The 27607-nt window shown below is 39.8% G+C and overlaps 1 protein-coding gene across 1 annotated transcript in view; it reads left to right on the top strand.

Moving 5' to 3' along the window:
• The window catches only part of LOC124607107 (ankyrin repeat and zinc finger domain-containing protein 1-like), a 96127-nt gene that overhangs the window by 4330 nt on the left and 64190 nt on the right, over nucleotides 1–27607 (top strand). Inside the window, exon 3 of the mRNA XM_047139304.1 lies at nucleotides 19614–19817. Coding sequence (XP_046995260.1) covers nucleotides 19614–19817 — 204 coding nt within the window. The remainder of the gene's footprint in view (nucleotides 1–19613; nucleotides 19818–27607) is intronic.

The following is a 27607-nucleotide window of genomic DNA, read 5'->3' as shown; positions in this document are numbered from 1 at the left end:
GGCCTCCAGTGAGCGAAGAAACGGTTGAACGCGTGCGGGCAAGTTTCACGCGTAGCCCGCGGAAGTCGACGAATAAAGCAAGCAGGGAGCTATTTTCATCTTTCAACAGGATGGTGCTCCACCACACTTCCATCATGATGTTCGGCATTTCTTAAACAGGAGATTGGAAAACAGATGGATCGGTCGTGGTGGAGATCATGATCAGCAATTCATGTCATGGCCTCCACGCTCTCCCGACTTAACCCCATGCGATTTCTTTCTGTGGGGTTATGTGAAAGATTCTGTGTTTAAACCTCCTCTACCAAGAAACGTGCCAGAACTGCGAGCTCGCATCAACGATGCTTTCGAACTCATTGATGGGGACATGCTGCGCCGAGTGTAGGAGGAACTAGATTATCGGCTTGATGTCTGCTGAATCACTAAAGGGGCACATATCGAACATTTGTGAATGCCTAAAAAAACGTTTTGAGTTTTTGTATGTGTGTGCAAAGCATTGTGAAAATATCTCAAATAATAAAGTTATTGTAGAGCTGTGAAATCGCTTCAATCATTTGTAATAACCCTGTATATGTTAAATAACATAGATGAAAAATCAGTAGTGTCATATCTCGGTGAAGAACTTGAAATGTTCAGCAAAAGTCAGGAGCATGTAGAGGAACTCTGGCTTAAGTTTAAAAGAATACGTAGTTGACCAAGCACTGGATGTTCCCACTAGAACAGTTCATAGTGGGAGGGAACCTCCATGGTACACAGTCACTGTAAAGAAAATTCTAAAGAAACAGAGATTACTGCGTAATAGGTGTAAAACAAAGCATGGAGCTATAGGTAGAGAGATGCTGAATGAAACAGCATGGTTTGGCTGTCAAAGGAGCAATGTGTGATGCCTTCAGTGACTACCATGGCAGAATATTGTCAGGTGATCTTTCGCAGAACCCAAAGATATTCTGATCATATGTAAAGGCTGTGTTAGTGGCACCAAAGTTAGTGTCCGGTTCCTAGTGAATGAAGCAGGAACTGAAACTGAGGGCAGCAAAGCGAAAGCTGAAATGTTTAACTCCATTTTCGAACATTTCTTTATAAAGGAAAACACAGGAGAATTCTCCCAATTTAATCCTAGTGACACTAAAAAGGTGAATGAAAGAAGTATTCGTATCAGTGGTGTTGAGAAACAGCTGAAATCATTAAAGTTGAACAGAGCTCCAGGCCCCGATGAAATACCTGTCAGATTCTCTGCTGAATTTGCAGTTGAGTTAGTCCAGCTTCTAACTATAATCTATCGTAGATTCCTCGAACAAAAAAGCATGCTTAGTGCTTGGAAAAAGGCACAGGTAACACCTATGTACAAGAAGCGTAGCAGAAGTGATCTACAAAACTACAATCCAGTATCCTTATCATCAATGTGTTGTAGAATCTTAGAAGATATTCTGAGCTCAAACATAATTAATTATCTTGAACAGAATTACTTCCTCAATGCCAACAAGCATGGATTTTGAAAACATCGATCATATGAAATCCAACCTACACCTTTCTCCCATGACATACTGAAACCTTTGGATCAAGACAACCAGTTAGATGCAGCATTTCTTGATTTCTGAAAAGTATTTGACTTGGTATCGCACCTATACTTACTGTCAAAAGTATGATCATATAGGGTATCACGTGAAATTTGTGACTGGAGTGAGATTTGTTAAAGTATTGAGGACTTTTTGGTAGGTAGGATGCAGCATGTATCTTGGATATAGAATTATTGTCATACACAGATACATACATGCATACATTAATACTTGTTCCATAGATCATGAATACGACATTTCATAATGATGTGGAACGTGTCACTTTAACAAAAGTTTTGTTTACACAAAATAATTAATTTTTCTTTACTTCATACCTAAAAATTCATCTACTGAGTAGGAGTAGTTCTCATTCAGAGATTCTTTTAATTTGTTTTTAAATGTTGGTTGGCTATCTGTCAGATTTCTAACACTATTTGGCAAGTGACCAAAGATTTTTGTGGCAGCATAGTTCACCCCTTTCTGTGCAAAGTCAGATTTAACTCTGAATAGCGAAGATCGTCCTTTATTCTAGCATTGTACTGTGTGTCTTCTCAAGAAGAGAATAGAAGCTTTCGAAATGTGGTGCTACAGAAGAATGCTGAAGATTAGATGGGTAGATCACATAACTAATGAGGAGGTATTGAACAGAATTGGGGAGAAGAGGAGTTTGTGGCACAACTTGACTAGAAGAAGGAATCGGTTGGTGGGACATGTTCTGAGGCATCAAGGGATCACCAATTTAGTATTGGAGGGCAGCGTGGAGGGTAGAAATCGTAGAGGGAGACCAAGAGATGGATACACTAAGCAGATTCAGAAGGATGTAGGTTGCAGTAAGTACTGGGAGATGAAGAAGCTTGCACAGGATCAGTTGGTGGGACATGTTCTGAGGCATCAAGGGATCACCAATTTAGTATTTGAGGACAGCGTGGATGGTAGAAATCGTAGAGGAAGACCAAGAGATGGATACACTAAGCAGATTCGGAAGGATGTAGGTTGCAGTAATTACTGGGAGATGAAGAAGCTTGCACAGGATAGAGTAGCATGGAGAGCTGCATCAAACCAGTCTCAGGACTGAAGACCACAACAACAACAGCGATGCACTTGGCTGTTATTTTTGAATGGGGATGGATTATTAATAAAAAAAAATTCATAAGTGAATATATTTATTGTGAAGGTACTGTGAATATCCTGGGTTCCTTAAATAAATGTCTACAAAGTGATCTTAGGTGGGCTCCAGCTATAATTCTGATTAGGCCCTACATGCATTTGTGCAATAAATACTTTTTCTCTTAATGATGATTTATGCCAAAATATGATGCCATGTGAAAGTAGTGAATGAAAATAGGCATAGCAGGCCAATTTACTGATATGTTTATCACCCAAATTTGCAATAATCCTAATAGCATAAGCTGCTGAACCTAACTGTTTCAGCAGACCATAGATGTGTTTCTTCCAGTTCAGTTTCTCATCAAAGAACACACCCAGAAATTCTGAATATTATGCCTTTGCAGCAGACTTCTGTTCATAGTCTATATTTATAAATGGTATTATGCCGTTTACCGTACAGATTTGTATGTACTGTATTTTCTCAAAACTTAGTGAGAGTCTGTTTTCGTAGAACCACTTAATAATTTTCTGAAAGACATTATTTACAATTTCCATAGCTGATTCTTGTTTGTTAGGTGTGATTACTATACTTGTATCATAAGGAAAAATGAACTGGCTTTTCATCTTCATTAATATAGAGTGGCAAGTCATTAATATATATTAAAAACAATGATGGACCCAAGACTGAACCTTGTGGGACACTATTCTTGATACCTTCCCAGTGAGAGGATTCTGCCGAATTTTGCAAACTATCTGAACTGTTAATTTCAACCTTCTGCATACTTCCAATTAATTATGAACTATACCGTTTGTGCACTCTCCCACTCATACCTCAATGCTTAAGTTTATCTAGAAGAATTTCATGATTCACACAATCAAAAGCCTCTGACAGATCACAAAACATCCATATGGGTGATGTTCGATTATTCAATGCATTTAATATTTGATCAGTGAAAGCATGTATAGCATTCTGTTGAAAAGCTTCCCTGAAAACCAAATTGACATTTTGTTTGTACTTCATTTTTACAAATATATGATGCTACTCTTGAATACATCACTTTTTCAAGACTTTTGGATAAAGCTGTCAGAAGTGAGTTGGGCGCTAGTTGTTAGCATCAGACCTATCCCCTTTTTTATGCAATGGTTTAACGATAGCGTATTTCAGTTTATCTGGAAAAATGTCCTTTTTTATTGAGCTACTACATATGTGGCTGAGAATCCTACTTATCTGTTGGGAACAAGCTTTTAGTAATCTGTTGGAAATGCCATAAATTTCATGTGGGCTTTTACTTTTTAGTGAATTTTTTATTTTCATGATTTCAGTAGGAGAGGTGCATTGAATTTTAATTTTATCAAATTGCATAAGTGCTGCCTCTTCCATATACTATCCTGCATTTTCTAATGAATAGTTGGATCCTATTTTCTCTACAACACTTAAAAAATGATTATTAAAAATGTTTTCTACTTCTGACTACTTGTTAACAAATTTTTCATAGAGTTTTTATATATAAAAACAAAGATGAGGTGACTTACCGAACAAAAGCGCTGGCAGGTCGATAGACACACAAACAAACACAAACATACACACAAAATTCAAGCTTTCGCAACAAACTGTTGCCTCATCAGGAAAGAGGAAAGGAGAGGGGAAGACGAAAGGAAGTGGGTTTTAGGGAGAGGGTAAGGAGTCATTCCAATCCCGGGAGCGGAAAGACTTACCTTAGGGGGAAAAAAGGACAGGTATACACTCGCACACACGCACATATCCATCCACACATACAGACACAAGCAGACATGTTTGATAGAAATACAGTCTTCCTGTGCCCTGTTTCCCTTTTAACAGTATTCCAATTTGTTTTAATTTTATTGTCAGATGTGCTAATCTCAGACGTAGTGCACATACTTCTGGACTTTTTAATAACTTTTCTTAATACAGTGCAGTAGTTTTCATAATGTTTCACGGTTTATGGATCATTACTGCTCCTAGTTATAAGATACCGGGTGATCAAAAAGTCGGTATAAATTTGAAAACTGAATAAATTACGGAATAATGTAGATAGAGAGGTACAAATTGATACACATGCTTGGAATGACATGGGGTTTTATTAGAACCAAAAAAATACAAGAGTTCAAAAAATGTCCAACAGATGGCACTTCATCTGATCAGAATAGAAATATTTAGCATAACAAAGTAAGACAAAGAAAAGATGATGTTCTTTACAGGAAATGCTCAATATGTCCACCATCATTCCTGAACAATAGCTGTAGTCGAGGAATAATGTGAACAGCACTGTAAAGAATGTCCGGGGTTATGGTGAGGCATTGGCATCAGATGTTGTCTTTCAGCATCCCTCGAGATGTCGGTCGATCACGATACACTTGCGACTTCAGGTAATCCCAAAGCCAATAATCGCATGGACTGTGGTCTGGGGACCTGGGAGGCCAAGCATGACGAAAGGGGCGGCTGAGCACACGATTATCACCAAACGACGTGCGCAAGAGATCTTTCACGCGTATAGCAACGCTTTTTTTGTTCTAATAAAACCCCATGTCATTCCAAGCATGTGTGTCAACTTTTACCTCTCTGTCTACATTATCCTGTGGTTTATTAAGTTTTCAAATTTATACTGACTTTTTGATTGCCTGGTACATTTCCCTTTTCTGTTTACAACATATTTTTATTCCTTTAGTAAGCCATGGCATTTTAGGTGGTGTCTTAAAATTACATTTCACTGTTTTCTTAGGGAAACTGTTTTCAAATATACTCACAGAGGCATCACAATATAGGTTAAATTTTAAATTAGGTCAGGTGCGCTGTACACCTCATCCCAATCTAGCTGTTGCAAGCTTTCCCTAAAATTTTCAGTTGTTAAATCATTAATTGAACACACTGCTTTGAAGGACTCTTTTGCATTATGCATGGAGCTATGTCATATACTGTAACTAGCTGATATAGAAATAACTTCAGGTGTGCCCCAGGGAAGTGTGTTAGAAGCTTTGCTCTTCATCTTAGGTATTAATGACCTTGTAGGCAATATTAATAGTAAAATCAGGTGTTTTACAGATAATGCAGTTGTCTATAATGAATTACTATCTGAGAGAAGGTTCATAATTATTCAGTCAGATCTTGATAAGATTTCAAAATGGTGCAAAGATTGGCAACTTGCTCTAAATGTTCAGAACAGTAAAATTTTGCACTTCACAGAATGAAAAAATATAATATTCTATCACTATAATATCAGTGAGTCACTGTTGGAATCGGCCAACTCGTACAAATACCTGGGTGTAACACTTCGTCAGGATATGAAATGGAACGATCGTATAAATTCATTCATGGGTAATGCAGATGGTAGACTTCTGTTTCTTGGTAGAATACTGGTGAAGTGCAATCAGTCTACTCGTGCAACCAGTTCTGGAATAATGCTCAAGTGTGTGGGACCTGTACCAGATAGCACTAACAAGAAATTTGAATGTATACAGAGAAGGGCAGCACGAATGGTCACAGGTTTGTTTAATCTGTGGGAGAATGTCACAGAGACACTGAAGGAATTGAACTGGCAGACTCTTGAAGACTGACGTAAACTATCCCGAGAAAGTCTATTAATGAAGTTTCAAGAACTGTTTTTAAATGATCACTCTAGGGGTATACTACAACCCCCTATGTATTACTCACAAAGGGATTGTGAGCATAAGACTAGAATAATTACTGCACGCACAGAGGCATTCAAACAGTCATTCTTCACACACTCCATATGTGAATGGATCAGGAAGAAACACTAATATCTGGTACAATGGGAAGTAGCCTCTGCCATGCACCTCATGATATCTTGCAGAGTTTAGATGTAATGTTGATCCAGTTAGTTGAGGCCTGCTGCTTGCTGTTCGTGATGAATATGTGACTTTAGTCTTCTGCATGAATAAGCTGATACAGAGAGAAAATTTTGCACATTATGTGCAGTATTAAAAAGCAAAGGCATTATCAACCCAAAATTTGGTTTGAATACCCAACAATGCTGAATATACAAGTTCTAAACAAAACACTATGTCTTTATTTCCATTTGCTTTTCTGTGAAACCAAACAATCACAACTTGACACTTAAGGCACTCTTTGTAATTTCATATGAATTTTAACCAAAGTGAAACTGTGTTCTTCTTCTTTATCAAATTGCTATTGAGATGAAAGTCATAGTTAGCTCAGAAAGGAAGTGTCCAACAACACACTACTAATGCTGCATTGGAACGGTTTTCCTGCTGACCTACAGTAACTTACATCTTTCTACATTTCGAGCAAGCTGCCTTCCATCACACAAAATAGAAATTGTCAAAATCATCCTGCACACCCCTACAGTCACTCAATGACAACACTCTGTATACTAATGCTTTGAATTAGTAGCAAAATTAGCAAAAAGTCACAGATTGCTGCTCACCCTACCTGTTAATCATTTATTTATGTAGAGAACAGGACTGGTCCTATCAAATTTTCATGGATCTCTCCTGACGATACCTTTGATGGCTTTGATGAACACTCGCCATCCAGGACAGTGTAATGGGTTCTACATCTTCGAACCACTCATGTGTCTGAGAACCTATTCCGTATTCTTGAACCTTTGTTAACAGCTTGCAGTGTGACGCCGAGTCACACACATTAGGAAATTTCGGAATATGGAATTTGCCTGTTGCTCTCCATCCATGTTATGCAGGGTTTCAAGTGAGAAGAGGGCAAATAGTGTGTTGCGGAAGCAGTGTTTCTAAATCTGTGCTGATTTGTGGACAGAAGATTTTCTGTCTCAAGCAAATTTAATGTATTCCAACTTGATCCTTGTTCAAGATTCTACAACAAATCAATATTAAGGATCTTGGTCTATAATTTTACAGGTCCATTGTTCTACCCTTCTTATATAAAGCAGTTATCAGCACTTTTTTCATTCACTTGGCTCTTTGTACTGCATGAACAATCCATGGTAAATGCAAGCAAAGTAAGGGGCTAACGCTGTAGAGTGCTCTCTGTAAAATTGAAATGGGATTACATGTGGACCTGACCTGGCGACTTACTTGTTTTCAACTCTGTCATTCATTTCTCAATGCCAGTAATGCCTCTTAATTTGTCCTCCACACAGGAGTCTGCTAGATGGTCAAACAATTGTATGCCTGTTTGATTCTCCTGTTGAAATTGTTTGTTCAGTGTGAAATTTAAAACTTCAGCTTTCCTTTTGCTGTCTTATATTGCCACATTGGACAAGTTTACGAGTGAGTGGATAGAAGCGTTTCACCTGTGATTTTACATAGGACCATAATTTGCTCCGGTTCTTAGCAAGATCTTCACTTGTAAGATATGATGGTGGAAGTTGTCATATGCTTTGCACATTGATCTTTTGTAGACGTTTGAATTTCTACTAACTTTTACTCATTCACATTTCTGTGTTTTTTTCCTTTTTTTTAACCCGGAGTGCATCAGTCTCTTAGCATAGAACAGAATGCTGATAATATTTATTTTGCTTCTTATTTATTGTTTGGAGTATAGGTTATAGTGACAGACTGATATATAGTATATCCTGATATCTAGGTTAGGTTGGAAGGTGACTGTTGTGTGTTGGTAAAGCCAATTGATTTCATGAGAAGAACTATAATTTGTACATGACACTGTCTCATAACCCAGAAGATTGTATCTTCAATAAGAACTGTTATGGAAGTTGCAGACTACCCTTTGGTGGGCACATTTTTTGTAGCAACTCTGCAAAGATAATATTTTTTGCTATCCAATCAACTGATTATGATCAACTGACTATATTTTATTTTTTGATTATTTTATATTTATGATTTAGGACCAAAAGCTATGGTGGTACATATGTCACCTTGGCACCTTTGTGAAGTGTTAAAACTATGGTGGTAAATGGATTTCCCATTTCTCTTTTGTGAGCTGTTATGTGTTGCCATTACATATAAAAATAATGAACAGTATTTTATGTTTTCTTTTATTTTAAAAATATTTGATACCAGTATTAAAGTTTACTTACCACAACGTGAAAACAATGCTAGAAACTTTATCGCGCCATAAACGTATGAGCTGATATGGGTCACAATAATGTATATTGCAGAAGCAAAGCAATGTATTCTGACAACAGTTGGTCCCATAACAAACAAAAACTGACCATTGTAGTGGTTTACACACACACCTGGTGCAGTGTACTACCACAAGTTGGAAGACATAGTCCCAAAAACTTCGGGATACTTCTAATCTGATGGTAAGTATGCTTCCCAAGGACCACAAATGACAAGATTAATTTTGTGGTAAAAATTCTTCCCAAGATCCTTCCAGAAACTACTTTGGTGGTAACCATACTTCCAAAGAATCATTAAAACACCATTGTTTGGTGGGATATATACTTTCCATTGTCTTGAAGGGCATATTTCACAACAAACAGAAACTGCAGCTGGTGCAGCGGACTGCCACTATATGCCAGGAGCGTACAGAAGTGTGTATTAACACAATGCTGTAAAGAAATACATTCAGTGAGGAACATATCCCCATGGCCCGCAAATGGGTTAAATACTGTAATTTAAGTTCTGGCTCTTATTTTATTCATATTAAATTTCCATAGTGGTTTATGTCTGCCATTTCGATGTTGACATTGGTCAAGGCATATTGACGGTATCTATAAGTTCATTATTTCCAAGAAACATTACAAAATCTTGTATTCTTTAAAGTGTGGAATGATAGAAAGGCTGTGTATCAAGAAAGTTACAACTATGGAGTGAAAATTTGTATTTTGAACTGAAATATATTGGAATTACCTCAAGAACTTACGAAAGTTGCAAATTTGTAATTTGAATGTGTGTAGAGAGATCATATTGTGTGTACATGTAAGGGTCGATCAATACTAACCAAATAGAGGATTCACTGTGGGGTAACAGGCATATGGAAAAAGTGGAAAATTGCTTAAAAATGTTGTCTTGTCTGCTTACATACCAGGAAATTTAGTATGTTTATTAATTTTCAGTAAGTTTTGCCAGTCATTTCAGTTTGCTTGAAGTACAGTTCTGAATTTTGGAGATACTTCTTTAGTGAAAATGCACATGAGGTTAGGCCTCACTGATGATGTGCTGTCCTTCTCACAAATAATTCCGGACAAAGCCAAGTATGTAGTAACTGTGAGGAGCCAGACCTGTACTGTAGGGAGGCAGCATGAGAATTTCCTAAATATATTTACCAATTTGTTCCCCTGTGGAAGGCCCAGTGTGGTATGCTGTATTGTTCTGTTGTATGCAAGCTTATTCCTTCTTGTGTACTTACTTTTCTTTCATAGTGGAGATCTGAACCATGTATAATGTGTTTATTTTTATGTATTTATCCACAAAAACATGTTCGTGATCGGGGATACGCAATTGTTGATGTAGCGTATACCTTTTTGTTACAGTAATTTTCAAAAAGTATGTATGAACTGCAAAAAACTGTGATCAAATATATTTTTGTTACATTAGTTCTTAAATGTATTTGTGCTGTAGAGGACAGAGTATGCATTACACATATCATCATAAAATTAATTTAGAATTAACTTCCATAAGATTCAAGATTATTGCATTGTGGAAAAAATTGGAATTATATTTGACATAAATTGGTCTCCATAAATTCAGCAACAGAATAAAAATAGTGCTGGAGCATTACACTGGCGACTTTTCACCTGAGGTAGTTCCTATTATTATTGTATGAACAAGATCATTTTTTATAGAGTATGACGCCTATGTATGTCACACTGTAATGGCATTTACTTGCTCTCTGGCTTGTTAGATAAATGTTACCACTGGTACTAGTGTGGTGATCATGCACCCCATTATTTGTTTCAAATAAGGAGAGATTATTGTTTAAAAATGAAGCTGTGTCTAGGATTTGTATGCATGGTCCCACTTCTTTAAAGATTGGCTCGGTAGGTGCATGCAGTAGCAATAATGTAATTATCTTCGCAACTCATTTGTGCATGACAAAAATTTTCTTGTATATTGATCCACAAGAAAGGGATGCTATGTTTAATGACAGAATTAATCAGGGCAAAGTGCACAATTGTTATGGTAGTCAAGTTACACTTGAAGTGAGGTCTCCAAAGTCGTAGCAGAGGCAACTCATTTTGCACAGCATGTGAGAGGTCTGTTCAAAAAATTCTAGAACATTAGTAATTTTGCACCAGGGTTGTGTTGGAGTGAAATGTGGTTGGCATCCCTGCACACACCTGTGTTTAATATTTAACTGCTGGAAGTTTCATTGTTGTATGCCTGTTAGTTATTGTTCAGTGTTGTATTGAGTAGAGTGTTGTGTCGCACAGTTTGTGAATTTTGATATAGCAGAGTTAGAGGAACAACACATCTCCATTAATTTTTGTGTGAAACCCAAAAAAGCCTTTATAGTATGAATGGTTCACATCGATTAAAAATGGCCAGACAGAAATTAAAGTTGACCCTAATTCAGGACACCCATTTATGTCTACCGATGACGCTCAGTCAGGAATGTCAATGAAATTGTGCGTGACAATGGAAGACTAAATGTCTGAGAGATTGCAGAGGAATGTAACATTTCAATTGGATCATGTCATGAAATCCTGACACAGCGTCTTGGAATGCATCGTGTTGCCATCAAGTTTGTCCCAAGGCTCGTGAGTCAAGACCAGAAGACCACCTCGCAATCTGTGAAGAGCTTTTGGATTGCAAAAATGAGAAACAGATGTTCCTTTAGAGTGTCATAACTGGTGATGAGATGTGGGTCTTTGGTTATAATGTTGGGACCAAGATTCAGTCTTCACAGCGGGTCGGGAAAGGTTCTCCAAGACCAAAAAAAGCTCATCATATCAGGTCAAATGTTAAAACGATACTGATAGATTTCTTTGATTTTAAAGGATTAGCTCATTATGAATTTATGCCACAGGAGCAAACTGTTAATGGTACTATCGAGACATGTTGTGATGCCTGTGAGAAAATGTGAGAAGGAAATGACCAGAAATGTGATGAGACAATTCATGGCTCTTGCATCACGATAACTCACCCACACATTCATCCTTGTTGGTTCATGACTGCTGTACAAAAAAACCAAATAACTATGCTGCCTCATCCTCCATACTCTCCAGACATAGCCTCTGCTGACTTTTTTTATTTCAAAAATTGGAAAACCCGTTAAAAGGATGAAGATTTGCAACGATAGATGACAAAACAAAATTTCACGCAAACCAGCAAGAGGCATACCAAGACAGCTTCTGGAAGTGGAAACGGCATGGTAGTGGTGTATCAGTTGTGCAGGAGAGTATTTCGAAGGAGATCATGGACAATAATTAAAAGGTAAGCATACAAAAATGTTGTGGATGAAATTCCAGAACTTTTTGAACAGATCTTGTTTAAACCATTCTTAGTGCATTATCTACCCATAGTGCTGGGTTTTTAATTTTACTGTCTTTGACTAGTGATTCTGTATGTGTTGTATGGTCCTTTTGTGGGCAGAAAATCATATGAGCTGTAATCCACATTAAGTAAGAGGTTGTTACCATAGAGCCAGCATAGGAGCCTTTCTAGGCTGCTGATGAAGCCAGCTCTCATCTGTGTGGGAAGAATGTTGCAAGAGAGGATATTTGTATCATCGGTGAATATTACAGGGAAAGTTGCTGTTAGGTTTTATGAGAGATCAGTAATAAAAAGGATGAGCGTGCCTGAGGTTGAGTCCTATAGGAATCCTGAGGTGTCTGATATTATACCTGAAAGAGCTGTTATTTTTTCTGCTAGCTGCCTTGTAATAATATGACTGAAACACGTATTGCAGACTATTCTTACACAATAAGCTTCCTGTTTATGTAGGAACAGAGTGTGATTAATTAGATTAAATGCATTTATGAGATCATTGAAAAGTCTTGAAATGCAGTGTTTTTCATTAAATGTATTTACTGTTAGGTCAGTAAATGAAAAGCATGTCTCATTGATTTATTTCTCTAAAAGCCTGTTGCTCTGTTAGTAGAGAGTTACTTTCAGGAAAGAATTTTACTTGAGTGTTCAAAACTTTTTATTTTATCATAGATAAAGTTGGTAGAAGGAAAATAGGTTGATAGTTGATGTCATGCTTGGAGGTTTTATGTGGTTGATGGTGAACAACAGTGTTCACGGAGCAGTTGATTATATTATGTAGTGATTTCACTATTTCATTGTCAACCTGTTTTGCTATATAGCAAAGCAACCATCAAGGCCAAATAAGAGTCAAGTTTTGAGATTTCCAGTAATTAGGAGAGTATCCTTCAAATTTATAAGTGTTAGAGCCGGCCGCGGTGGTCTCGCGGTTCTAGGCGCTCAGTCTGGAACCGCGCGGCTGCTACGGTCGCAGGTTCGAATCCTACCTCAGGCATGGATGTGTGTGATGTCCTTAGGTTAAGTTAGGTTTAAGTAGTTCTAAGTTCTAGGGGACTGATGACCACAGATGTTAAGTCCCTTAGTGCTCAGAGCCATTTGAACCATTTGTAAGTGTTAGAACCAATGATTTCTCAGAGCTCAAATAATTTTGAGGGAATATTTATTTATTTATTTTGATAAATGGTTTAAAAAAAAGGGTTTCACGGGCAGTTTTCATGAAGATAATTTGAAGCAAAGTTGTCCAAAAAATAGTCACTTGAAAAAGTCTGGAGTTCAGATTTTTATATCTCCAGAAACAAGTGTGTGATAAATGTGAAACTTTGCAAGTGGTTACTTATTAACACAAGGTATTTGAATATAAAATTTCATTCTCCTGTTTCCTTCGAATAGTGTATAAATTGAAGACAAAGTTGACAATTTTGTTGGAATGCCAAAAATGAGTATTTTCATCCTATCTATACAAAAAATTATTTTCTGCTATCTCTTTTAAATCATTTTTGTTAGAAAGACCCTGTTCTGAACCACCCAAAACACTAGATTTGGTTTGTTTAGTAGTGTCTGGAGAAAGTAAAATCAGTCGCTTTAATGAAAAAGACATTAGCTTGAAACAGAAAACCTTAAAAACTTCTTAAAAATTAATCTATGGAATTCTTTTTACAAAAAATTAAAGAGCATAAATAATCTGATAATGAGGATGGTGTTCTCTTCTTTCTATGTTTAATAATTTGAGATAATCACTTGAGGTTCTCAGCATGGGTCTTTGCCATGTGCAATTTAAACAATGCATGCTACATCACTGTGAAAAGTGTCCTGGGCCAGAAACTATAGCATTGCAATTGGTACCTATTTCATACAGCTTCATCCACAGGTAATCATTGTGTATGAGCAATGAATCCATACTGATCAGGACACTCTGGACACGAAGCAAATGGCAGTGGATAAAAATTTGGAATCTGTCATGCCATCTTTACGTTTGACAACTACTTGTGAAGAAACAGTCCCACTCACAAAATTTCATTTATTTAAAATGACTGGTTTCGGCACGTACAGTGGGCCATCTTCAGATGGATTACACTATTTGCTGGAGCTGGCAATGGGCTGAGCAGCTGTGTGTTGTCAAGATGATAACAGGCAGCTGCTCAGTACGTCGCCAGCTCCAGCAAATTATGCGATCAGTCTGAAGATGGCCTATTGCATGTGCCAAAACCAGTCATTGTAAATAAATAATTTTTGTGATCGTGACTGTTTCTTCATAAGTAATTACCACAAGTCAGATCACTGACACTTCTAACCATGTTGGTTAAAATCATTAAAGTTTGTATCCTAAAGTCCTTAAATTTGATCTAAATGAAGACAATCTTAGTGTCTTAATGGATTTTGCTGAAAATTATTCAATTTTGGTTCATGTTGCAATGCAACATTTCCACTGAGAAAATAGTCCTCCTCTTTTCTTTGTCTATTTTCCGTAAAATCAAATGATGGAATCTACAGGTTCTTACATTGTCAGTGACTGACTGTGGCATGCACAATTACTGATCATATTTTTATGAAAGAGCTGATCAAATATGTAAAAACACAGCTTGTGTAGGTTTCCCGCATCCATTGTTTCAGTAGTGGCTCCAGACATGACTTTAAAAAATTTTGTCAGTCTTTGTTGTCATAAGAGAGACTGCAACAAATACAGAATGGAAAGTCACTTTGCAATAGGTCTGCAGCTTGTGGTCTAGTGGCTAGAGTTGCTGCCCCTGGATCACGGGGTCCCGGGTTTGATTCCCGGCTGGGTTGGGGATTTTCTCTGCCCGGGGACTGGGTGTTTGTGTTGTCCTCATCATCATAATCATCATCATCATCATCATCATCATCATCATCATCATTCATGATAATGGTTGGATTGGACTGTTTAAAAAAACTGGGACTTCATATGAGTGCTGATGACCGCACAATTTAGCGCCCAACAAACCAAACATCACCACCACCTTGCAGTGGTATTGGAGATAGAAAAAAGCGATTAGCAGCAAGAGCAAATTTGAAGGGACCAGTTAACAGGTATAGTTTTATAGTTGTAGATCTGTTTTGCTTCTGCACTGAAACCATTAATGGTATTAAATTTGCTCTCATTAGTATTGAAGAAATCGAAGAAAATAAGCATCGCAAGGACAGAGGTGGAAATGTGGGCATAATATAGTAGCAACTAGCAAAAAATTGTCATTTTTGCTAACTGATGAAACAATTCAGGTCCACAGAGTTTGAAACGATACATTCTCTTTTCTAGCTAAAATTAGTGACAGTGAAGGGCATATATTAACATCAGACAGAACAGTACACTGCATACATTTATAGAAAAGAGTGGTGAATTGAAAACTTCTATAAGACTTCCACTGAGCTGAAGGACAATTATAAGCTTTATGCACCTACATGTCCAGCACATTTGTTGTATTAGCCATCAAGGAGTGACAAGTGCTTGGTTCTGGAACATTACATTATTGCAGTTATTCCAGGTCATTCAGTGACAGCCTCTGGCTGACAATATACACTCCTGGAAATTGAAATAAGAACACCGTGAATTCATTGTCCCAGGAAGGGGAAACTTTATTGACACATTCCTGGGGTCAGATACATCACATGATCACACTGACAGAACCACAGGCACATAGACACAGGCAACAGAGCATGCAGAATGTCGGCACTAGTACAGTGTATATCCACCTTTCGCAGCAATGCAGGCTGCTATTCTCCCATGGAGACGATCGTAGAGATGCTGGATGTAGTCCTGTGGAACGGCTTGCCATGCCATTTCCACCTGGTGCCTCAGTTGGACCAGCGTTCGTGCTGGACGTGCAGACCGCGTGAGACGACGCTTCATCCAGTCCCAAACATGCTCAATGGGGGACAGATCCGGAGATCTTGCTGGCCAGGTTAGTTGACTTACACCTTCTAGAGCACGTTGGGTGCCGCGGGATACATGCGGACGTGCATTGTCGTGTTGGAACAGCAAGTTCCCTTGCCGGTCTAGGAATGGTAGAACGATGGGTTCGATGACGGTTTGGATGTACCGTGCACTATTCAGTGTCCCCTCGACGATCACCAGTGTTGTACGGCCAGTGTAGGAGATCGCTCCCCACACCATGATGCCGGGTGTTGGCCCTGTGTGCCTCGGTCATATGCAGTCCTGATTGTGGCGCTCACCTGCACGGCGCCAAACACGCATACGACCATCATTGGCACCAAGGCAGAAGCGACTCTCATCGCTGAAGACGACACGTCTCCATTCGTCCCTCCATTCACGCCTGTCGCGACACCACTGGAGGCGGGCTGCACGATGTTGGGGTGAGCGGAAGACGGCCTAACGGTGTGCGGGACCGTAGCCCAGCTTCATGGAGACGGTTGCGAATGGTCCTCGCCGATACCCCAGGAGCAACAGTGTCCCTAATTTGCTGGGAAGTGGCGGTGCGGTCCCCTATGGCACTGCGTAGGATCCTACGGTCTTGGCGTGCATCCGTGCGTCGCTGCGGTCCGGTCCCAGGTCGACGGGCACGTGCACCTTCCGCCGACCACTGGCGACAACATCGATGTACTGTGGAGACCTCACGCCCCACGTGTTGAGCAATTCGGTGGTACGTCCACCTGGCCTCCCGCATGCCCACTATACGCCCTCGCTCAAAGTCCGTCAACTGCACATACGGTTCACGTCCACGCTGGCGCGGCATGCTACCAGTGTTAAAGACTGCGATGGAGCTCTGTATGCCACGGCAAACTGGCTGACACTGACGGCGGCGGTGCACAAATGCTGCGCAGCTAGCGCCATTCGACGGCCAACACCGCGGTTCCTGGTGTGTCCGCTGTGCCGTGCGTGTGATCATTGATGGTACAGCCCTCTCGCAGTGTCCGGAGCAAGTATGGTGGGTCTGACACACCGGTGTCAATGTGTTCTTTTTTCCATTTCCAGGAGTGTAGTTTTCCTTGTTATATTCAACAGCATATTAATGAAACCTCTGAAAAAGAAGTAGGTTGTATTAAACATAAGCTTAAAATCGTAAAAGAAACTCTTGTAGGTTTGGCCTGGCACACTTAAATGTATCATCAGGCTTGACGTCCTGTGGAAAGAAACCCTTATTAGGCTTGGTATACTGTAGTAAAGAAACCCTTATTAGGCTTGGGATCCTGTATTAAAGAAATCCACCCGTGGCTGCTGTTGCACAGCTTTGGGCATGGCCCCTATTGTACCATGGTGATGGGGATACTGGTTTTCTCACTTTGAAAGAAACCAGCAGTGGTTAAATCACCATGGACCATAGCAACATATTTATGCAATTTTTCATCGCTACACTTACGTTCCACATAAACAACAAACTATGCAAACAGAAAACATGCTATATCTGGGATTGGAATTAAACCAGTATGTTGTTACCATCAAAAAAATAAATAAATAAATAAAATCATCAACACAATTGCTTTTCCAAGAAATGTCAGTCAGACAACTATGAACTTCACCAAAATTGACAAATGGTGTAAAACATTAAGGTAATTCATAGAAAGTGTGTTCCAGCTGTTTTTCAACAATTTTACTACCATGATCCCTAGTGCATCGGTAATGCACAGTTAAATTTTGAAGTTTATAATGTGTTTCATTCTGTAGTTATTACAGTAGAAAAACTCTGAAATATGTTACGATGAGTTGTGACAGAAGATGTCCTTTTTTTCTGAGTTCTTCTAGCTTTAGCTCACCTCCGGTTTGTCATGATTTTTGAAATTACTATCCCCAGAGAGTATTAAACAACTGTAAAACATAATAAAAATGTCACATTTGAGTGCCAGCAAAATATGGGCTACTTTACAGCACTTGCAACTAGACCATAAGTTTTAGAGCCTTATATGGTCACATTTTCTAAACCATGTGTAGTTTTCTATGTGATATAGAACTTGGTATTTCTAATAAAAATGGTTTAAAAGAACTTGCAATAATTGCTTTCTTGTAAAAGTGGGCTCAAAATATGCAGTTTTGGCATTTTTATAAGAATTATCAACGTTAGCCCCAATCTGTAAACTATTGGGAAGTAGTAGTAGAATAAGATTTCATATTAGAAGATCTTTTGTTGGTACATCATCAGATTGCAAAGTTTCTAATAATTTCCTAATTATCTAACTTACCAAATTCTTTTTGCAGACACAAGCATTGCCCCCTCCTCTCCTCTCCCCTCCCCTCCCCTCCCCTCCCCCCCTCCTCTCCCCTCCCCTCCTCTTCCTCTCCCCTTTTGCCCTCCTCTTCCTCTCCCTCTCCCTCTCCCCTTTTGCCCTCCTCTTCCTCTCCCTCTCCCTCTCCCCTTTTGCCCTCCACCTCCTCCTCTTTCCTTCTGCACTCCTCCTCTTCTCCGCTGCTGTCCACATCCTCCTGCCCTTTCTCACTGACCATATTTTCTTCCCCTGTTTGACCATACCCCTCTCCCTCCTCCCTCTGCTAATTTCCTTAAAGTTGCCCTCTCTGCCCATCTCCTCCAACTTGCCCTCTCTGCCCGTTCCTCTCTGACCACTCCCTGCCAATCTGCTGCTCTCCATCTCTCCTCATCTCTTCGTCCACCACCCCTCTGCACACCTATTACTCCTCCCTGTCTCTGTCTGTCTCTTACTTCTTCTCCACTCTGCTCATCTCTTGCTCCATCACTATTGAAATTTTCTGTTTGTGTGGCAACGCTTTTTGAAGTTGATCCATGGGTTTGGGAAGAGGTCCCAGACATCATTCGTACTACATACTACATTCATAATACAGTCTGAAATCAAACAATAGAAAATCTGGGATGGAATGTAACAATCTTATGAGAAGGAAAGTGGCTATTCAAAACACACACACACACACACACACACACACACACACACACACACACACACACGCGCGCGCTTACTCTCAACCCCATCACCTCTGCCGCCTGTGTTGGTCACCCATTTTGTACTATTTTTGAATTGCTTTTAGATCTTAGGACTAGCATTCTGATGAAGGCAAGACCTTAAGGATTCTTTACCCTTGCAACTAGCTGATGATGAAAGAACAACTGAACAGGTTTTCTTACTTCCTTCGAGATAGTGGGTGCTGTTTCCACCTTTTAACACCTTTACTGTAATGAATTGGGGGTGGGACGGCTATGTGAGTTACAGCCCCCATCACATGCTGAGTCCTGAGATTGCTCACTTGGCCCCAGTCATCTTCTGTCCTGATTATTTCTTTCACCTTGTTTTATTATTGTAGGTTCAGCTCAAGCTCATGTTTTTAATCTTCTCACTTTCACTGTTATGAACCTTCATGGTTAGAAGGGATTCTTTACTCCACTACGGTCTTAGCTCTTAATCGGGTTGGCTGGGATCAGATGAGTCCTGTGGAAGCGCTACAAGCATGCCTCATGAAATGTCCTCAAAACCATACTTCTGCCAATACCTCTTTCCAGGTCCCAGGTTGAAGAATTGGTTTTGCACACAGTTTTAATGTGCTAGGATGTTTAAAATCAGTGCACACTCCACTGCAGAGTGAATATTCATTCTGGATACCTCTAATGGTGTTTTATTATTATTATTTATGTATTTTTTATTTATTTACAGGGAAAGAGAGTGAGGTTGATATTTTGAGCAGGCTGGAAGATCTTTCCGTATCAGACACATTGTTCTGTTCATTTTGCAATGTGAATTTTAACCATCAATCTCATCAGCGTCAACATTATAAATTAGATTGGCATCGCTATAACCTAAAACAAAATCTTGCAGGTCTGAAATATGTCTCAGAGGATCAGTTTCTATCACTTGCTGGTAAGTTATGATGTTTATTATCTGTCGTGATGGTTCTGCTTACTTAAATGTACTAACTGATGTTATTTGATGTAATTGGCTAGATAAAAAATCTATTCACCAAGTTGCAGCAGCATACACACGTAAAAAAGGTTATAATTACGCAAGGTTTTGGAGACAATGGCTCTTTCTTCCGGCAGAAGGGGTGAAGGGCAAGGAAGAGGGGTGAAGGAAAAGGGGTTGGTTTTGGAAAAGTCACCCAGACCCACGGGTCAGGGGAGACTTAATGGATGGGAAGAGAAGCAAAGACTGATTGTTGGGGACTGCATGGGTTGAGAGTTGAAAACCTGGGAGATTAAAGGTGGGAGAAAGGGTAATAAGCAAGACAGAGATTTCTGCTACAACATTGTGCACAAGTTAATAAAAGTGAAAAGCTAAGTGCATTGTATGTAACAGAGATGGGAGGGGTATAGTGAAAAATAGACAGGTAAGAACTAAGAGGCAGAAAACTAAAATTGAGTGAAGAAAGGAGTAGTTTCTATGAAGAAATGCTGAGACAGAAGAAATTAACCTAAATTAAGGCCAGGTGGGTGGCAAACCAAGGAAATGTTGTAGCGCTAGTTTTCACCTAGGAGTTCTGAGAAACTGGATAGCGCTTGTGGTGAAACAGACACCAGGGTCACGACTGTCATGTAGTAGAGCATGGTCTGTAACAGGATAGTGTGTGTTACCAATTAGAGATGGGTCAAATTCGTTCATTCCCGTGAACTACTTCATTCATTTCACTCTTTGCCGTGAAGCGTTCAAATGAAGTAGTTCATTCATGAAGTATGGAAGCCTGGCGAAGTTGCCCAGTTCGCCGCTCAGCCGCGGCTGCGCTCGCTTCGCCTCGCTCGTACAATAAAGCTTCGTAATAATTCATAATTTTACCAACAGATGGCCGAACTATGCAGTAACATGCACGCAACGTTTTACGCTCTTACAGCATCTGAGTTAACTTAAATAGAGCATGGTCGAGGGGGACAAAGGAAAGATAAACAGAGGAGCCTGTCACATATAAAGAAGGTATTACATTTAATCTTGCTCGACATTTTCTCATCAAGTGCCCAAAAAAGTCTTTATCTGCCAAATTAAATATTATTTGTTGTATTCATGGACTGAAAACTAGGGCTACCAACAAAATGCAGTCCAATTTTATGTTCCTTTTAAAACTTAATCCAAAGTAGAATGAGTACATTTACCATTGTCACAAAGTCTATATACCTATGTTAAGTAATTATTCAGAAGTTTTCCTGTAGATTTTATTTTTGCTGAGAATAATAACCCTCCAGATTCAAAACGTAAACTGTCACCTGTAGTCATTGGTACGATTTCACGTAAAATCCCTCTTTCAGTGTTATTAACAAACCTCTTATTTTCATGTTGGCTGTGCATGCTCACACAGCCAGCCTCTTCGTTTGTATCTTTAATATTCATTTGTCTGCAAGCGCCGCCAACGGTAGGCTACCCGTAGACGCGAAGTTTAACTGCACAAATAGTCACGGGTAATGATGTCAGCACTGCAGGAAGCAGCTGACGCTGCGTTCTCCTCGCCCCTCACCTCCCCAACCCCTCGTAAACCTATCGTTCCCCACAAACACCACGCGATTAGTCGACAGGTAGTAGAGGGAGGACTGAAGTGAAGGGAGGATGAGTGACATAGCGCCGATGTAGTGGGAGAGGGGGAGAGAGTGAGTGAACTAGAAAAAAGTGAGGAGTGTGCTATCTGTGAAGAGTTTGAAGTACCAGTTCATTGAAATTGAGTGGTTAGTTCACATTTCACGAGCTCCCCCATCACTATTACCAATATACACCCTCTGCGTATGCGCGTTCATCCTGACTAATGATTTGGTGGTAGTCATGCTGATGTAAAAGGTCGAACAGTGTCTACATGATATCTAGTATGTGATGTGTTGTTTCACAGGTGGCTTCCCCCCCCCTCCCCCCCCCCCACCCCCACCCTCCAGACAACCAGTGTTTCTGAGAACTCCACAGGTGGGAAGTAGTTCTATCGTTCTCACCATCCACCTGGCCTTAAATTATGTTAATTTCTTCTGTCTCAATGTATCTTTGCCATAACTACTCCTTTCTTCACTTCATTTTAGTTTTCTACCTGTTTCATTATGTTACTCATCTATTTTTTGCTGTCCCCTTCCCACTGCTGTTATATACAATGCTTCAGCAGTAATCTCTGTCTTGCTTATTACCCTGTCTTCCAACTTTAAGCTCTCAGGTTTTCAAACCTCATCCCGTGCAGTCACCAACAATCAGTCTTTCCTTCTCATCCTGCCCAGTAAGTCTCCCCTGACTTGCAGTTCTGAGTCACTTTCCTAAAAACTACCCATTTTCCCAGACCTCTCCAGCCCTTTTCCTTCATACCTCTTCCTTCCCCTTCAACCCCTCTGCTGGAAGGAGGAGCCACTGTCTCTGAAAGCTTGAATAGTTATAACCTTTTTTTTATGTGTGTGTTGTGCCTCCACTTAGCGAGTAGATTTTTTATCTATACAGTTACATTATATTGTCAAAAATTTATTGTTTTTGTAAGATTGTTATGTATGCTGACATAATTTGTAGCACTTAGTTCAGATCCACATCAAGGTAGGGGAAAATAGACGTGAGCATTTGCCATAAATAATGAATTATTGTGTTGTTCCCTGCTTTTGGATAGCAGATTTGAATCTTGGTGTTAAGAATATTTGCCTATGAAAGGGAGAGGAATTTGCAGTACACTGTTAATGATCACGAGGCTGTTTACCAATATTCTGTTTTAAGTGACAAACATCATCACAGAAGCATGTGAAATTGTCAGTGAACAGTCAGAGGGAATATTAAGTTCAATATCACACTCTTCCCTCCTTTCACTTTCATAATCAACTTCAACTGTGCAAACATTGCTCAACACAACACATGCTCCCCCATGCCTGCCCAGTAATTAAGAATAAGAACAGCAAAAATAAAAGTTTGAGGTGGTATAAGCAGAAAACTGTGTTGGATGCAACAGCAACTTTAAATGAGTAGAAGTTTTTGGAACAAAAAAAAAAAAACAAATGTAATTGGGCCTCTGCTAGAACTTTGGGATTGTTACAATGCTTCATTGTCAACAAGTACCCTGCAGTTATGAATGTAGGCTAACAAAAATAAGAAGAAGTTATTGACATTTGCAAAAATTGATCGTTTTGTTCTTGTGACACTTTAAATGTCGAAACTAACTGTCAAAGAATGTTACATACTGAGCTTCTTCAGGAGAGAAAACACATGCTCATTCACACAAGCATGCGCACCTCACACACACATAATTGCTATCTCTGGCTGCTCACCTTCTTCAGGAAAGAAAACACATGCTCATTCACACAAGCATGCACACCTCACACACACGTGATTGCTATCTCTGGCTGCTCAGACCAGACTGCAACTGTTGCGTTGAAAAAAAGCAGCAATCATGAGTGGGTCAGAGAAGGGCGTGGGATAGGAGGGTATGGGTGGGGGGAGAGGGAGAGGGAAGAGTGCCGTTTGGCGAAGTGGGCAGGGAATAGAAGGCGGCAGGGCAAGCCTGCCAGGTGCAGCATTGGGAGGCTGTTGGACAGGGGGGGAGGGGGGGGGGGGTTATAGGTAGTTGAAAGGGGAGAAGAAGAGTGGGAAAGGACTGGTGAGTGCATAGACAGAGAGTAGAGAGCAGCTCACAGTGAGGGTTCAGTATTTTTTTTTTTTTTTTCTTCTCTCATGAATTAACAATATTTAGTGTTGAGCTGTAACTAATACTAAATGCATTGTAGCGAATGTGGCATCATTGAGGAAGGAAATTTCTCATATTCCCTTAGTGGTTTGCAGTTATTTAGCTATTACATCACATATATTGGGTAAGAAAATCATCTGAACTAAATTGTTGGCGCCTATAGTTGGTCACTGCCCACATCATATTAAAAATTCAAAAATGTTTGTTGATATCATAAAACAGATGAAGATAGGCCCAAGTGATATCATGGTCAGCCTCGACGTGGTTTCTCTGTTCACCAAAGTACCTGTGGATGACACATTACAATTGTTGTCTGCTCATTTCACCTCAGAAATTTTGAAGTTGTTCCGGCATACCTTGGCGACCACTTATTTTTTATACAGTGGAAATTATTATGAAATGATGGATGGAACAGCCATGGGTTCGCCACTGTCACCAGCAATAGCGAATTTTTTCATGGAGGACTTTGAAGAACGAGCCCTGAGCAGTGCTCACCTCCGCCCATCATGCTTCTACAGATACGTCGACGATACTTTTTTAATCTGGCCACACGGCAGCGACACGCTGCAGCAGTTCGTCGAACATCTGAATGGTGTACATCCAAACATAAAATTTACATTGGAGTTAGAGAAGGAAGGGAAGTTACCTTTTTTAGATGTGTTGGTAGAGCGAAAGCCGGATGGACGACTGGGCCATTCTGTGTACAGGAAGCCAACCCATACAGACTTATATCTGCATAGCCATAGCTTCCATCATCCGTCTCAGAAGAGAGCTATGCTAAATACTTTAGTACACAGAGCCAGGACTATTTCCGACAAGGACCACCTCGGTCCCGAGATCAACCATTTGACGACTGTTTTCAAGAGGAATAGTTATTCTGCCGGTGAAATTAAATCAGTATTGTCCAAGAAAGTAAGACACGATGCCGGCCACATACAAGAAGAGGACCAACACATAGCGCGGCTTCCTTTTTGCGGTGCTACAACGAGCAAGATAGCCAGAGTCCTGAAGAGGCAAGGAATAAAACCAGTTTTCCGACCACCTAGGAAAATTAAGGAAATGTTGAGACCAGTCAAAGATAGTCTCGGCTTAAGAGTGCCGGGAATTTATACTATTCCTTGCGAATGCGGCAAGAATTACGTAGGCCAGTCTGTAAGAACCGTTGCCGACCGCTGCATCGAGCACCAACGCCACCTGAAATACAGGTATTTGGAAAAATCAGCGGTGGCTGAACATAGCCTGCTTAACAAGCATAAGATTTTATTTGAAGAAACCAGAGTAATAGCCCACACATCGAATTACTGGGACTCTGTGATCCGGGAAGCAGTCGAAATTAGACTTAGCGATAATAACTTTAATAGAGACAACACCTATGCACTTAGCATCACTTGGAAGTGTGCACTGGATAAAGAAAAATCGCAGAGAAAAACTTCTCGCACTTTACCTCCTGATTTAAGGGATGGCGCTGCAAGCAACGCGGGATAGCAACTACATCTATGGAAGTAGAGGGCACCACTTCGCTATGCGCCATATCGCTGACGTATTCCAGCCAATAAGAAGCCGTCATTTGCATATAAAACTGGGAACCTCGCTAGTTCACGACAGTCAGTTTTAGCCCTGACGACAACCATGGAGGTAGTGGTCGAAAGCTTGGAGATTTATCCTGATTTGACGCGGCATGTACACCGAGAAATTTTTACTTATCCCATTTTCAGATGACACTCTTCACCTTCTACAACAGCAGAAGATGCAGTTATCATTCTTCAGGATATCAGAGCACATAGAAATTTGATAAAATGAGTAAACGGATATAGCAATAGAGGGTGCCTGCAAGGAACGCATTGCAGTATGCCTTTCGTCTCCAATGTGTTATCCAGCTGTGGTGACACAGAGCTGTGCTTGGTTGATAGAAACTTGTAGCTAGTACTAAGAGACAACAATCTTTATTAAAACCAACAGTTGGTGAAACCACCTGTTCATTCATGGTGAACCTTATATGAGTCATTCTATATCATCTCCACATAGAGCATTGTTTTACATCTGCATATATATTCTGCAAGGCACCATACTGTCCAATGTTGAGGTTATATTGTACCGCTACCAGTCAGTCCCTTTCCCATTTCACTTGCAAATGGAGCAAGGGAAAAACAACTGTCTGTGTGCCTCTGTATGAGCCCTAAATTCTCTTTACCTTATCTTCATGATCCTTATACAAAATGTGCACTGGTGCAGTCAGCTGCAAATGCCGTTTCTGTAAATTTTGTCAATAGCATTTCACAAAAAGAATGTTGGCTTCCCTCTATGGATTCCACTTTTCATAATAACTCCTGTGTTGATCAAACCTACCAGTTAGTCAAACAATAGATAATCCAGGATGGAATGTAACAATATTATGAAAAGGAAAGTTGCTACTTACCGTATAGCAGAGATGCTGAGTTGCAGATAGGCACAACAAAAAGACTGTCAGTATTAAATTTATTTTTGTTGTGCCTGTCTGCGACTCAGCATCTCCACTATATGGTGAGTAGCAACTTTCCTTTTCATAATATTGTTACGAACGTACTAATTACAAATCTAGCAACACGCAATTTCTTCTCCGGACAGCAATTTCAGTGTGGTTAAATTTTACCTCTAATTCTTCTATGTCAATCATATTGAACTAAATTATGTCCATTCATTGTCTAAGCAGGATGGTAACAACTATTTATCTGCTCTTTCTAGCATAAAATCTCTTGTAGCCTTCATGATGAATGTATTAACTGTACTATCCATTGTTGCTATGACTTGATTTCTAATCCCTGTCTATATACTGATGTTGTCTATAAGGTCAGGCCAGAGGTGCAAGATGTAAAATATTTCCATTGCATGTGGATTGTTGAACTAGCTGCTCAGGACACTTTTCGGAAAATGTGTTCGGAACTACTTCACAAGACCATCTGTCCATATCACCTGCTGTGGATCTGTAGATGTGCCATTCTATACCCAATAAGTTAACGTCACTTTCACAAAATGTTTGATTGATGTACTTTTGTGCTACTGAGTGTAGACTTTCTTTGAATGACTCTACAATTGTTATGGTTGGTAAAAACATCTGATGATTAACATGAATTCATGTAGCCTGGTTAGTCACTTCCAGATAACTTCACAGCCAGGTTCAGTTTTGAGCTCGATATTCTTGTTGGTTTTAGTGCACACCCTGCTATCCCCCCACCTATTCCCTATGGCATCTAACCTGTCTTTTTGAGATATGCTCCATGCTTCATCAAATATTTTGGAGCTTCGTACTTCACGTTTCATCAGCTTAAGTTCTGAGTATAAATTAAGCTCAAAACTTTCATGGAGGGGGGAACAGTACTTTCAGGGACTTAGCTACAAATGCTTCAGCAGTTTACTATTAACATCTTAATATTTGAAATATCTTGATTTTTCTGTGCCACCCACTCTGAGGTAAGCATGGCTCTCCCACACTGGGTATGCCAGAAGATGCATTGACAGTGGAGCCAGTGGCGAAACAAGCAACACTTGAAGTGTTCCGCGTGACATGCAAGATTCTCCAATGCTGCTGTACCCAAAAGAGGAGCCTTCAGACAGCTGACCACACCCAATAGTGTCTTCAGCTGTTCGTGAACTGTGGCCAGCTGCTCCTGTTCTGCACACACCATACACACTTCCTATCCATCCTGCTACTAAAATTTGATGAAAATAATAGGCAAAAAGATGAAATTGAAGCCTGTTGTCTTTTAGACAATGATTTGTACTTCCAAGCTTGTTGAAAATGCAGATGCAAACTAATGGAAAACACTAAGCCTGTCACAGATACTAGTGCACTGGAGACTGGCCAGTTCTTAGCTCATAGCTTCACATGACAGTTTGTTGTGCTTGCAGTGAACAAATTACCCCATTCATTATTATTATGGAGAATTTTATGTTGTCAGAAGAACACTTGTAAATTTAATTAACACTCTACCCTTCATTCTTCCCTTTAAAAAGGTGTGTGTGTTAATGAATTTAACTTTTTTTATATAACATTTATACTCCA

The sequence above is a fragment of the Schistocerca americana genome, chromosome 3, assembly GCF_021461395.2.
Source record: "Schistocerca americana isolate TAMUIC-IGC-003095 chromosome 3, iqSchAmer2.1, whole genome shotgun sequence".
In the NCBI taxonomy this organism is placed as follows: Eukaryota; Metazoa; Arthropoda; class Insecta; order Orthoptera; family Acrididae; genus Schistocerca; species Schistocerca americana.
Note: the sequence above shows the minus strand (reverse complement) of the source record. Positions and strands in the feature narration are given on the sequence as shown.